At 46.8% G+C, this 14,504-nt stretch overlaps 1 protein-coding gene and 1 long non-coding RNA gene across 3 annotated transcripts in view; one reads left to right on the top strand and one right to left on the bottom strand.

Annotated features, from left to right (window-relative positions):
* SERPING1 (serpin family G member 1) overlaps positions 1 to 5,380 on the top strand; it is a 16,739-nt gene extending 11,359 nt beyond the window's left edge. For both annotated transcript variants that reach the window (XM_069107683.1, XM_069107684.1), the window contains exons 7-8: positions 1,057 to 1,276; positions 4,622 to 5,380. In XM_069107683.1, coding sequence (XP_068963784.1) covers positions 1,057 to 1,276; positions 4,622 to 4,875 — 474 coding nt within the window. In that variant the 3' untranslated portion in view covers positions 4,876 to 5,380. The remainder of the gene's footprint in view (positions 1 to 1,056; positions 1,277 to 4,621) is intronic.
* Positions 5,381 to 7,321: 1,941 nt separating this feature from the next.
* Positions 7,322 to 14,504, bottom strand: LOC138176797 (uncharacterized). Its single transcript, XR_011172389.1, has 4 exons — positions 12,859 to 14,504; positions 8,619 to 8,712; positions 8,003 to 8,078; positions 7,322 to 7,777 (listed from the first exon to the last, which is right to left on the bottom strand). It is a non-coding gene; the product is annotated as an uncharacterized lncRNA (long non-coding RNA).

Genomic DNA, 14,504 nt, shown 5'->3' with positions numbered 1-14,504 from the left:
CAGAGACAGAGAGGAGAAACAGAGAGGAAAGAGACAGAGAGACAGAGGGGAGAGACAGAGAGAGGAGAGAAACAGAGAGACAGAAAGAGAGAGACAGAGAGAGGACAGAGAGACAGACAGAGGAGACAGAGAGAGAGAGACAGAGAGAGACAGAGATAGAGACAGAGAAAGAGGAGAGAGAGGAAGGGAAGGAGAGAGAGAGCGCATCAGGAAGGGAGGTGGGGTATAGTCATAGAAGGTGACTTTGTGGAGGAGGTGACATCACCGGTGTGTTCTGAAGGATGACTAAGAATGATGCCCAAAAGTGAGCCTTGGCAGATGGTTGTTCCTCCTGTGGGGAGCGAGAAGTTGCTGCTTGGTGTCCACCACCTTCAAGTATACACCATTTCATTCATGGCCTTCTCCACCTCCATATGGGGTCTTTCAGGATCATACAAATCCTTTAAGGTTTACAAAGCACTTTTGTCACACAGCCCAGTAAAGTGGGTGGTACTGGTAATGTTGTCCCCATTTAGGGGATCCCCAATAGAGGAAATTAAGGCGCAGAGGCATAAAATGGCTTGCTCAGGGTCAAACAGCTAATTAATTCCAGGACCAGGATTCAAACCCAAACCATCCTACATCCAGATTCCAAATGCCATGCTACATTGACTCTTGTGACCACCAAATATTTGCCTGAGCCTCCAATGTTGACATGCCCCAGCTCACGCCATAGGACCCCTTGTTCCTCCCCAGAATTCCTCAGAAGCATTAGAATTAATGTTTTCTATCACCTGAGGAGCTTCTTCCCATTTGGAGTTAAAGGATCTGAATTTGAATCCTCTGACATTTGTATGACCTTTGGGAAATCTCTTGATTTCTTGGGCCTCAGTTTCCATATATGAAAAAAGGGAGAATCATACTAGATGGCCTCTCAGACCCCTCCCAGCCCGGGCTTTCTCATCCTATGACCCCGTCACTCACAAAGCGAGTGTGAGCCTTTCCTGGGGCTCAGCACGGATAGTCCTCATCCAGCCAGCGACAGGAGGGCTGACGGCCACATCTCTTGCTCCCCAGGTGGGCCGTCTGCAGCTCTCCAATGACCTGAGCCTGGTGATCCTGCTGCCTCAGCACTTGGGAGTTCAGCTTGCTGAGGTTGAACAGGGCCTCAGCAGTCCAGTCTTCAGCGCCATCTTGGAAAAGCTGGATAAAAGCAAGAGTCAGTCAACCCTGCTGACCATGCCTCGCCTCAAGGTGAACACCAACCAGGACCTGCTCGAGATCTTGGAGAAGATGGGTAAGCTCTGGGACCTCATGTTTTCCTCAGTGTAGAGCAGGAACAGGGATCACAAGGGAAGAAGAATGCGGTCCATCCAGACGGGCCTTAGGACTCTCCTAAATGCTTTGACACAATTTTTTTTAATACAATTACAACTTTGACTACAATCCCCCAAGATGGGCAACATGGCAGAAAGGAGAGAGCACTGGACTTGGAGTCAGGAAGACTCAGATCCTACCTCAGATGCTAACTGCATGGCCCTGGGCAAGTAACTTCCTTGTGCCCCAGTTTTCTCATTTGTAAAGTGAGAGTGTTAGACTCAGTGACCTTTAAGATCCCTTCCAACTCATCCCTGATCTGATGATGCCATTTGCTGGGTGAGAATGCTCAAGCTCAGAATTCAGTGCCATGTTCAAGATGGCACAGCTCAGAAGTACCTGAGCCAGGGCTGGGAGTTATGGCTTCTAGTTCCTAGTCCCAGGGTTCTTTCCATTTCACTGTGCTGAAGACACTGGAAGGAATGGATGGCTATGGTCAGTGCCAGACTCTGTCCCTAGGGCCTTTCAGGACTGGGGCCAGTGCCTGGGGGTGGGGATGGGGAGGGGGAATGGAAAGAATGTCTGAGGATCCCTTTTCATGCTGGTCATCTATGGAATCAGTCAATCAACAAGCATTTATTAAAAGTCTATTATGAGAGGCAGCTAAATGTCACAGTGGACAGAGCTCCTAGCCCTGGGGTCAGGAGGACCTGAGTTCAAATCCAGCCTTAGACGCTTACTAGCTGGGTGACCATGGGCAAGTCATTTAATCCTGATTGCCTCCCCCCAAAAAAGTCTTTTATGAGCCAGACATTGCATTAGATACTGAGGTTACAAAGCCTATAGTCCATGCAGGAAGGAATAAAGATGGAGTGTCAGTCATGAGAAGCAGCAGGAAGGTCTATTTGTCTAGACAGCAGATTGTGGGAAGGAGAGTCATTTATAATGAAACTGAAAACTACTAGGTTCCAGTTGGGTTATAAAGGACTTCAAAAGCCAAGCAGAGGAGTTTAACTTTTATTCTAGAGGCAACAGGGAGCCACTATAGTTTACTGAGTAGGAGAGTTAACATAGAGTTGTACTTAAGGAAAACCCCTTTGACAGATGGATTGAAGAAAGGAGAGGCATGAGGCAGAGAGACCAATGAGGTCATAGCAATAATCCATGGGACAAATGACGAGGGGCTGTATGAACAGTGAGAGCTCTATGAACTGGAGGTAGAAATGGCAAGGTTTGGCAGAGTGCTGAGGTAACAAACCTGGACGAATGGGAGGAGAGTGGAGCCCTTGGCAGAAATGGACAATTTTGGGAGATGCATGGTTTGGGGGAAAATATACAGTGGGTTGGGTTTTATAAACATATTGGCTTTGAGATATCTATAAGCTCTTCAGTTTGAAATGTCTGTTAGGCAATTGGAAATGCACGAGTGGAGCCCAAGAAGGAGACCAGAGCAACATATAGAGAATCATGTGCATGGAAATGAGAATGAAACCTACGGGGGTGGATGAGGTCATCAGGAGAGATGTAGAGGGAGAAGAGGACAGGTCTATGACAGGGCTGAGGTACAACCACAGTTATGCCACTTGATGAGCATGAGCCAGCAAAACAGCCTGAGAAAGGAAGGACAAAAAGGAATCCCGGGAGAGAAAAGTGTCACCAGAACCAGGGGAAACAAGGTAATCAGCAGTTTCCAATGGCCCAGAGAGCTTAAGAAGGATGAGGCGGGACAAAAGAACGTTGGGTTTAGTAATGCAGCCACGGGTGGAAGGATGGCTTTCATTGGAGTGCCAAGGCTGGAGGTCATTTTGCAAAGGGTTAAGGAGCAGGAGAAGGAAGAGGCAAGGAATATAGGCATCTTTTTCCAGGAGTTTGGCAAGAAAGGAGGAGGAGCCAAGAGGGTGCAGTCAAGGCTTTTTTCTGGATAGAGGAGATGGGAATGTTTGTAACCTGTAAGGAGAGAAGCCACAATGACAGATGTAAGTAATGCACAGGAAGCTGAAACTGGGGTGTATTGGAAGGGGAGAACACAGCATATAAAACAATCGGACATTTATTAAATGACTGCTGTGTACAGATTTCCCCTCCCCCTGATTCAGGATGTGCTGAGGAAGACACAAAATTTCTACAAAGGCATTGTCCTCAAGTACTTTCTAGTCTAGGATTCATGTCACACACACAGATGACTTGGAAACACATTTCGGAAGTGTAATAGAGTTATTAATCAGCCATGAGCCCTTAGTAAGTACTTACTGTATGCCAAACATTGGGTGTGCTAAGCACTAGGGATACAAATAAAAGCATAGAACAATTTCTGCATGTTTTCTTTTTTACTTTTAAGTTGGGGAATGGAAGGAAGGACATGAGCATTTAAGGGCCAGCCACTCTCTACCAGGCACTGTACTAAGTACTTTTACAAATCCTATCTCATTTGAAGTGGGTGGGGGAGAGAAAAAAAGATATGTGCTTGTCAATTGAGAAATTAACTAAAGTGGGAGAGAGGGAAAAACGCCAATTTCTGCTCTCAATCCCAAACCTAACAAAGTGCTGTGAGGTCTGGTGAGGGACATCTTTAAGAGCCGGGGTCTCCTAGAGGAAGGGGCTGGATTCGAGATGGACTTGAAAGGCTGAGGAGGATTTCAATAGATGAGAAGAAGCAATCACTGAAAACATCTTCGGAAGGTTCTCAAGGAATTAGCATTTGTGATCTAACTTCAAATCAATTCAAGTCAACAAACATTGATTAACCACCTAGTGGGTAAAGGCACGAGTGATAAAAAGCAAACAAAGGTGACAGTCCTTAAATGAGCGTGCGTTCTCCTTTGGGGTATGATGTTTAGAGAACAGCATAATAAAAGGCAGTATGTGACAGGGGCTGTGGAGAGGACTAGACCAAGTGCTCCAGGGACATTCTGGCAAGAGAGCGCTTCTAGCAATGGGTATCAGAGGAAGGCTGCTGGAGATGGCAGCACCTGGGTTAGTCCTTGAAGGAAGAGACGCAGGCCTGGCTGAGGAAGGAGTGCCTTCTAGGCAGAGGGATTCAGCTTCCTCTGTGAATATAAGATGGAAGGAGGTAGAATGTCAAGTTCTGGAAATAGGTTGCAGTCCAATTAGACTGGAATGTAAATGAGGCTGGAGGGGAAGGCTGGAGGCAGACTTTATGAGCTCATTTCCTGGGGTTGGGAGGTAGGAATGCAGAAATGACTTCATTCCCCAGAGCTGAGAGCACAAGGCAAGGCCTGTCGCCCATCTGTGGGTAGGGATGCCCCTGGGTCTCCCACCTGTCACATTGATGCTGACTTTCTCTCCCTTGCAATCTTTGGCCCAGAATTCTTTGACTTCTCCTATGACCTCAACCTGTGTGGGCTGACTGATGACCCGGAGATCCAAGTGTCTGCTGCCCGTCACCAGACCATGCTAGAGCTGAATGAAGCAGGGGTAGAGGCCTCAGCAGCTTCCACTATCTCCCTAGCCCGAACCATGTCCATCTTCGAGGTGAAACAACCCTTCATCTTCCTGCTGTGGCACCAGAAGTACAAGTTCCCTATCTTCATGGGGCGTGTGTATGACCCCAACTCCTGAGTTTTGGGGGGGCCACTGGGCAAGACCAGCTCCTGATGCCCCAGCCTTTGCCTCCACCTTCCCAGGCTTCAGAACACCCTATCACCCTATGCCAGCCCAAGCTCCCTTTTCCTCCTTCCTGGCCTCAAGCAGCCAACTCTGGGGCCTGGCCACTACACAGTAACTCCTTGTCACCTTACCAACTTTTCACCTTTCCCTTCTACCTTTGAGGGCCCACGTGAGCCCAGCTTTTACTAATAAACTTGGCAGGGCAGACACTTTTCAGACTTTTATTTATCCCTAGCAAGGTTTATATATGCAACTGCAGGGATGATTGATTCACCATGAACCACTGATTGTAATACTCCTAGAGTTGGAAGGGCCCTTAGACATCCTCTAATCCAGGAGGCCTTAACCTGGAATCTAAGGATCTCCCAGGGGTCTGTGGGTAGATGTCAACAGGCCTGTGAACTCGGACAGGAAAAAAAATCACATTTTAATTTTCATTAAACTCTAGCAAAATGTAGCATTTCCTTCGTGTGTGCATGTGTGAGTGTGTGTATGTGTGTGTGCTTTTTCTGCTCAATTATGATTCCTCTTAGTGTAGCTAACACTTATGTAATTTTCTAAGGTTTGCAAAGCACTTTGCAGTTTGATCCCTATGACAACCCTGCGAAGCAGGAACTATTATTGTCTCCATTTTACAGATAAGGAAACCAAAACACATAGGGCTAGGTCACTTGCCCAGGAACACACATGTAGTAAGTGTCCGAGGCAGGATTCGATTTCTGGTCTTCCTGACTCTAAATCACTATGCCTTATAGCTGCCTTGTATAGTCCTTTCAGGTTTGCAAAGTCTTGGGTGAGCCTCTCAATAAACTCATGAGGCTGATGCTATTATCTCCATTTTACAGATGAGGAAACTGAGGCTGAAGTGACTTGGGTAAGATTTGAACTTGGCACCTCTTGACTCTAAAAAAGGGGCCTCGTCCATCAGTACTCTGGCCAGTTCCTTAGATTGGTTCCTGAGGCATGTGACCCCAAGGAGACTGCTGACTTACTGCTTGGCTCTTTCCTGCTAGGAGCTCTGTTTTCTCTCAGTTGCTGCCCTTGTCTCCCACAGGATTCTCCCTTGCTCTGTTCTCCTCCATTCTCTTGTTTCTGGAGCTCTCCCGGTGACTTTTCTCCTACTATCTGTTCCTCCTGCCTCTCAACGTTTCTCTTATCTCTCAGTGCGGTATCTCTGCCTCTTATCTCCTAATACCCCTTTCTCATTGCTATGGCTCTCCTCCTAGCCCTTGTTCTCCCTTGTTTGTTCTCAGGGACACTCACACTCCTGTTGGTTAGCGTGACCAAGACCAATCCTCCCTGTACTCTCTGAATCTTGGGATTTTGAGCACGAGCTTGGATTGGGTAGGTGGGAGAATGGAAGCTTAGAGAGAGGATGTGACTTGTCCAGAGTTGCACAGGTAGTACATAACCAAGCTGGGATTCAAATCCAGGTCATCCGACTCCAAATACAAACTCTTTCCACAATACAATGATGCCAGCTGTAGAACCTAGAATGTCACATGGAAGGAAGCATAACACACAGTGCACGGAATACTAGAGGTAGGGGAGGGAAGGAGAGAGAACACACACTTGTTAAGCACCTAAGTGCCAGGCACTATGTTCACCACTTTACAAACATCATCTCATTATCTCCCCACTTTACAGTGGAGAAAACTGAGTCAGACAGAGGTTAAGTGACTTGCCCAGAGTCACACAGCTAGGAAGTATGGAGACTGGATTTGTACTCAGGGCTTCCTGACTCCAGGGCTCAGAGATCTGTCCACTGTACCACCTAGCTGCCTTAGGACACAGAACATGAAACACCAGAGTCATTCCAGGACTTTACTGATCATCTATCTAGCCCAGCCCAGAGAGACGAAGTTGCTTGCCTATAGAACTTCCTACTTCCTCAACCCATAAAATGCCACACCTGGGCCCTGAGGTATAACAACTCAGCAAGGTCGCTTGGACACCGACCAGTATAGGGAGATGTTGATTCCAATTTCTCAAACATCCTATACCCAGCCAAGGTGACCCACTGAGATGAGGACCTCTGGAGGTTCAAGAAAGACCACTCTCTTCCCTATGGCCCCCTCATTCTCCCATTAGAACCGGTTTTTCCAGGTCCTTCCATGGTGGTGGCATCAAGCCAGAACCCTCCTTTCTGTTGCCTTGAGTGATATTGGCCTCTATAAAAAAGCAAGACTGAACACATGAGCTCTAAACTGAATATGAGGGCTCAAAGGAACCTGTGGACTCTGGGAAGGAAGAAGAAAGATGACCTTAATCTCTTAAAAGGTTCTTGCTAGTTAAGAACCCTAGTAAGAACCCTTCATCTGTGCATTAAGTTAGAGCTGGAAGTTACCTCAGAGATAATCTAGAGCCAATTTAGGTTATTTTTTTTTTAAAATGAGAAGGAAAGGGGAAGTCACTGGCCTAAGGACATCTAGAAAGCAAGAGACAGAAATAGAATTTTTCAACTCAGATGTCTAAAATGTTTTTATTTCATTTTTTCACTAAATAAAAAATTCATTTCTTTTCCTCCCATCTCCCTCCCATTTCCTCCACTGGAAATAAAAAGATAATGAAAAATAAAACTTTTGTAATAAATATGTATAGTTAAGCAAAGCAAATTCTTATATTGGCCATGCCTAAAAAATCATGCCTCTTTCCAAATCCTGAGTCCACCCCTCTCCATCAAGAGATGGGCAGCATCTTTCATCATCATCATGGGTCCTCTGGAATCATGGCTGGTCATTGCTTCGATCAGAGTTCTTAAGTCCTTCAAAGTAAATCCAGGTCTTTCAATGCTAGATTTAGCGTCCTTTCCATAGCACCCCACTCAAAGATGAAGACCAGGGACAAACAGATCCTGCAACAAGGGAGGCAGGCCATCATCATGAGACCGAAGGAGTTTGTGCCTTGAAGGTGATATTCCCATTGTATCAGATCCATAGAGAAAAAACTTCTCTTAATTAATGAATATTTGTGTTGTATCAACAAAAGAGTCCAACATAAAAGGGAGGTGTGGTGGGTGGGAAGTGGTGAGTCTAGGGGAGAAGCTAGGTTAGAAAGGTGGGAAGACTCAAGAACTTACCAGTGCTGGGTTGACGTGGGTGGGTTGCCATAGAAGTGCCAAGAATAAAGTTGAGACCATGGACATATCTTATCCCCTTGAAAAAAAGAAACTCCTAGAGCTGATGGAAATGAAAATCCTTTTCCAGACAGAGATGAAATGTTCAAACCTGTTTCCTAGGGGATCAGTGTCAGACTGTCAGTGGTGATAAAGGAGGGCCCTAGTGCCCAAGAGTTTCTAGAAGGAACCTATATCAAATCTCCTTAGGTTGGAGAAGGGAAGAAATTGGAAAATAAAATATCCAATTTCAATAATCAGAATTGAGGGGAAAGCTCAGAGGCCCCAAGAGCCCTATTTGGGAAACTAATACAAAACACTATAGGGAGAGAGGGTCCATCTAGTCTAGCTCTCTCATTTTACAAGTAGGGAAACTGAGGACTAGAGAGGGAAAAGTGAATTGCTTAAGATCATCCCATCCAGTAAACAGCAGATAGGATTCAAACCCAGGTCTCAGAGTTCAACATGTTGAGTTCTTAGTCAGGAAAGGTGATAGAACAACAGGCATTCATCACCAGACTAGGCTGGGAAGAGAAGGAAAAGATCAGGCATTCAGACAAAATGAGTTAGGTTATCCTACCTGGTGGGAGGAAGTTCAGTGTCCCTTTGGTCACCAGAAGGCTCGGGGAGTGGCCAGCTCTATAAGAAGCATCATGGAAGGTTTGCCTAGAGACCTGGAGAAAACAGAAGCAATGCTCTAAGCAGGAGGCAGCTCTTCTGGCTGAGGTTCTAACCAGACTGGTGCTCAGGGTGTGAGGCTAGATGCCCTTGGATATGGATATGGGCTTCTCTACAAGATCTCTGTCATCTTCCCTTGACATGTAGCACACATACAGGCTATTCATGCCATCCCCATAATAGGGAGGAGCAAAACCTACTACCTGGTCATCAGAGCTGCAGCTCGGGTAGCCGAGGACTTGCCCCAGAGTGCCAACTCGATGGGGAAAGGGGGTTGTTTTAGCTCTTTATTGGCCCAGATTCCACCGTCCTTAAAATCTCACAGTCTTACATAGTTCTGCTCCTTCAAAGGGGATGGGAAAGGAGGGGAGGAAGACCCTGGAAACTTTCTTCACTGGCATAGTTGATAAGAGAGGAAGAATATGGTCCAACCCTATCTATGAATGTGAAATTGTTCTTATCACTGCCCCTTTTCCCCCAACTACTTTTTATCTTCAGTAGAGGAAAAAAATACTAGTTATAGCTCGGCTGGTGATATTGGGTCCTTTTCCCTGAAGGAAAATGTGAATAACTCTCAAGTGAGAGAGATACCTAGGACACCCCTAGGGGCATCTGTGCTCTCAGATAGGCAAAGGTCCTCTCCTCTTACTAAAACCTGCCTAGTGTTTTGAATTTCCTCTGTGGGGAGAGTTTGCTTTGGAATCTTTCTAGACAAACTCTAAGGCTCCTGTTTTGAAAGACCTCAGCTCCTCAACTCCTTCTTCCTGGATTCTTCTCACTAGGCAGGCAGATCACAGAGTTCCCACTATGAGTCACTCAGTCCTGACTCCACTACCCACTGCCATCCTGCACACCCCATTCCCTGCTGGGGTGTAATGAGGCAGACCCCAGGGAAGTTGGTTGCATATCCAGTTCCTGGCCCTGACCCATTAAGCCTCCCTGGGCAATTAATACAGCTTGGTGGCATATCTGGTCCTGTTCTCCCCTTGTTCATCCCCCTCCACTCTGTGTGTCCCCCGATCTACCCAACTGCATTAAAGACCTTCTGGGAAGGTCTAATACAGAGTCATGGACCAACAAAAATGTGAAGACATGCCCGAGACTGAGACTCAATCATCAATCCTCTCTGATCTGGAGATAGATGGGTTTGGGTCCATGGTGCAAGTCCAACAGAAGGACTCGGGAATAGAGCAGTCAAGAAAGCAGAACTGTTCTTGGGGTGCATTAAACAAGGAATAGCATCTTAGTCTAAGGAAGTGATAACCCTAGTTATTCTGATAGCCAGGCTGGTCCTACGTGTCTGATCAGAGAGTTACCTTTAGTAGGTAGTAAGTGAAGGGGACAGAGGATTGGACCCGGAATCAGCAAGATTTGAGTTCAAATCTAGCCGCAGACACTTCTTAGCTGTGTGACCCTGGGTAAGTCACTTAACCTCTGACTCATTTTCCTCAACTGTAAAATGGAGATAATAATAGTACCTACCTCTTAGTGCTGTTGTAAGGATCAAATAAGATAATGTTTATAAAGAGCTTAGCACAGTGCCGAACATATAATAGGAGCTTAACAAATTCTTTTTTCCTTCCTTCCTTCAAAAAAAAAAAAAGCCTCAGATCAAAGGACCCAGGCATCACTAGCCAAATAATGACTAAGATATTTTATTTACAAAGTCCAGGTCTTGGTACCTCATGATTATAACAGCGAGGTTTGCAAATGCCTTACATCTATCTTCTCATGACACAAAATTATTATTATTCCTGTGTTAAGGAGAAGGAAAGTGAGTCTGAGAAAGGCTCAGTGGGTTGCCTAGAGTTGTACAGCTAACAAGGGGGCCATATGGGATTTAAACTCCAAATTTCCTAACTAGCCACTGACAACCCAGTGCCTCCACAGAGTAAGCTCTTAAGAAATGCTCATTCATTCATTGTCCTGCCTGCTATATCCTGCTTGGCCCCATCTCTAGTATCTGGTTCAGTTTCGGGCACATGAGGCTAGAGAGTGTCCTGAAGAAGGTGACCAGGATAGTAAAGGACCTCCACATGATGTCATGTGAGGATCAAGGGAAGGAGAGGAGGATGCTCGGCCTGGAGAGAAGAAGACTGCTATCTCCAAGTATTGAAGGGCTGTTCTATGGGAGTGGGTTGAGATTTTGTTTGCTTGGCTCCTAAGAGCAAAGTCGAACCAATGGATAGAGTAGCAAAGAAATGTTCTGAGCTCTACACAAAGTAACTAACACTTCCTAGCTGGGAGAGCTATCCGAAAGAGGAATGGGCTGCCTCAGAAGGGAGTGGCTTGACCTCAAGAGAGATCTTGGAACAAATACTGGATGAATACATTGGAGGGGATTACAGTACATGAGGGGATTCTCAGAGAGGGCTTCTTGTACACTAGAGAGCTTCAGGATCCATTCCAGATCTGGGATTCTTTGAGATCTCATCCATCTTTGAAATTTGTAGATGATTCCCAATCTTCATCTCCAACCTTGACCTTGATTCTTTGAGCAGGAAGTCCAGGAATGGGTGTGGGTCACTCTCTAGGAGAAGGGGAACCTCTCCAAGTTATACTTCAGAGACAGCAAGGAATAGAAATTTACAAGTGCTTCCCAACCATTCCCAGATAACATTTCCCAACAGAAACTCTGATCGACTTGTATGTATGTTTTTTTTTAATTTTCCACAATGAATCATGTGATGTCTAACTGCTCCTAGATGTCCCATTTCCTAGTTCCCCCAAAAGGGATGGGGTCTTGGGGGGGGGGGTAGTTAAACTAGAATCAGTCTGAACAAGAGCGTATCAAAGTTCTCTTCTTTGTCTAATGTTCTCTGTTCTCAGGCCCCTTCCATTTCTGACATCAATCTGGACCCAACAAAAAGTCCATTCCAGCTCTGACATCTTTGGCTCTGAGGTTTCTTCTGGATCAGCCATTCTATCAGGCACCCTATGTTCTGCAACTTAGTGGCTATTTGACAATTGATGTCTTAGAGCCTGTTTCCTCCTCTGTGAAATGGAGTACAAATGCTTGTACCATTTAGGCCACAGAGTAGTTTCCAGGACAGCATCGTCTTCCATTATCCCCCCAGATATGACCGTCTGCATTCCAGTTTAAACATTGTGTGTCTCTGCTTCGGAGTTTCTGAGCAGGTATGGGAGCCATGACCAGCTCAGCACCAGGACCCTCATCCTCTCCTGTCCCCTCCACCTCTCACCACCCCACATCTTCAAGAGGTCAACTTTCCAAGCAGAAACTAGAGGGGGAGCATGTCTCTCATTAGATACATCTAGTTCTCTGCCCCAAAATGCAGAGGCAACTCTGCCTGGGGAGGGGGTAAAGACATTTGTATAAAGTGGGAGGTGGGAAGAAAACAGATCAAGGAATGCCAAGGAATTTAAAGAAGGGAATGAGATAGGAGCCCATGGTAGGGAGGAGTGGACAAAGGCGCAGGAGAGAACCTCGGGACAAGGTGTTGGTCCCAGTGTGGGACTTTGGAGCTCGGGGCAATGCAGGTATCGTGGCCAGGGGGCTTCCCCATTCTTCTCTATCCTCTGTTACCTCAGGGAGGTTTTTCTGACTGCTTGGCTGGGCGCCTGTCCCTATCTGGCCCACCGTATGGACATGAAAGGGGTTCCAGCATGGCAAACTCAAGAGTCTTGGCCAATGCCCCTACCCCAGCTGGTCTGGAGCTGCCCCTGCCAATGCCTCCTTCTGCTTTTTGGCCAGGCAACAGATGGGTTCTGAGCTTTCTCTCCTTCTTCCCCAATGCTTCTCTTTGCCCTCTTCTTAGGGGAGGAAGGAGATAGATTGGCATGGGTGCCATCCTCTCCCCTTTGTTTGCTAGTGTCTCCATTACAGCTTCAGTGATTGCAGCATGCCTGACTCACCTATGCTGGCAATCCTAGGCTAGCAGAGGCAGATAAGAAGCTGTGATGATCCCCCTTCCTGTAAACTCCGTGGGCTCCACCCTTCTTGGGGCTGATTGATATTCCCCAGTGTGAATTCTCCACTCAACCCAGACTGGTTCCCTTTCTGATCTCCCAAAACCTCCTTAGTAACATCTGCACTGGTTTGGAAAGAGCTTCAGAGACATTGGAAACACAGGCTAATAGATCTTGCTCTAAAAGGAATCACAGAATTTATCTGGTCCAACCTGTAACTGAACGGGAAATCCTTTCCACTTGAAGCCCTTTAGTAATGGGGAACTCATTTTCTTCGGGGCAACGAACGAACTTCGCTTTGGTTCAACTCTGCTGAGTGGGAAAGTTTTCCCAGTCACAAGCTAAGTATTGGTTCTGGGCAGTTTCCACTCATTGCTGCCATCTCTGGCCAAGTTGAACAAGTCTGATCCCTCTTCCATATGGCAGCTCTTGGGGTTTTTTAAGGTGGCTATTATTCAGTCCCCTCACCAAGGCTTCTTGAAGAAATCCCTCCTTCAAAGCATAGCAGTTTTTGTGCCTAAAGACAGCTTGCATTATGGCCCACCCCTCCTCAAGCTTTCTCTTCTAAACATCTCCAGCTCTTCCAATCTCTCTCTCCTTCAAGAGCCTGGTTCCCAATATCTTCACCACCATCGTATGCCTCCTTTGGGCAAACTCCAGTGATGAATGGCCTTCCCCCAATGTAGCATCCAGAACTGAACTCCAGATGGGGTGTGAGCAGGACAGAGCATAGACAACAATATTATCACCTGTCTTCTTCTGGAACCAGAGTCTGTGATCATTCAGTGATCTGTACCCATGTTAGGACTGAATAAGTGCGCCAATCACCAATCAGCAGCTGGGGGTTATTCATGGAAGTCTGGATCCATCATTATAGGAAAACGTGCACATGAAAGTGTGTTTGTGTGCAGATGCATACTGTAACGCCTCAGAAACCACTTCACCTTGCTGGGTTTCTGTTTTCTCGTTGGTGAAATGAGGGGACTGTTCTCTCATTTTTAACTAGTTTTAAAATCCTAGGAGAAGGGAGGGAAGACCAGGCAGACTGAGACAGAAAAACCTGGAAAGAGACAGAGAGCTGAGTTCCATCTTCTCACTTTTTGTGAGGCACAAGGACAAAGGATCATTTTGTCTCACCTGGCTTTCCTCACTCATTTTGTAGACACTCGATGTCGGGGCACATGCATGCTTGTAAGTTAGCACATGTAGTCCTGGAAGTGAATAGGATATCTTCTTTTTCTCCCCCATTCCCTCTGTTTGCTGGATGAGATTTCATGTCCCTTCAGGAGTGTGAGCTTCGGGAGTCCCAGAAGGGAAGGTCTGGCCCGAAGAAAGGAGAGAGGGAGCTGAATCCTAGGAGGGGACAAGGTGCTTCTTCATTTCTCTCACAGCTTCAGGCCTGGCTGGATCAAACCCTGCCCTTTAGGGACCTGGAGAATGGACTAATTTCCAGAGCCAGCCTGGACTGAATAGGAAGGCCCCAGACCTTCATGAGCTGAGCTGCCAGTCCCATGCTTCTCACTCAAGGGACTAAGGGACCAGACACTACTGGGCTGCCTGGGGTGGGTGTGTCTCAGGGACTCGACTCAGTGGTTTCCCTCGTGGGGCCAAACTTGGGGTTAAGGTGGTGCTCAGTCCAGGCTGGCCTCTGTGATCATCTCCTCTGACCTTCTAATATGTCCAAGCCAAAGGGGAGCCCCGGAATCCAAGCTGAACCCTATGAACACCTCTGATATTTATTTGTGAGAGAAGAAGCGCGGGTCGGCTATGAGGGAGAGCCCTGGGGCCACATGGAGGGGTGCGAGATGGGGTGGGGGTGGGATGCAATCTGCCTTCGGCTCCAACCAGCCCTGCTGAA

Source organism: Petaurus breviceps, unplaced genomic scaffold (assembly GCF_028583685.1).
Source record: "Petaurus breviceps papuanus isolate PSGF00001 unplaced genomic scaffold, PetGlider_PUasm1.0 90195, whole genome shotgun sequence".
Lineage (NCBI taxonomy): Eukaryota > Metazoa > Chordata > Mammalia > Diprotodontia > Petauridae > Petaurus > Petaurus breviceps.
This window is presented reverse-complemented; position numbering and strand designations above follow the sequence as displayed.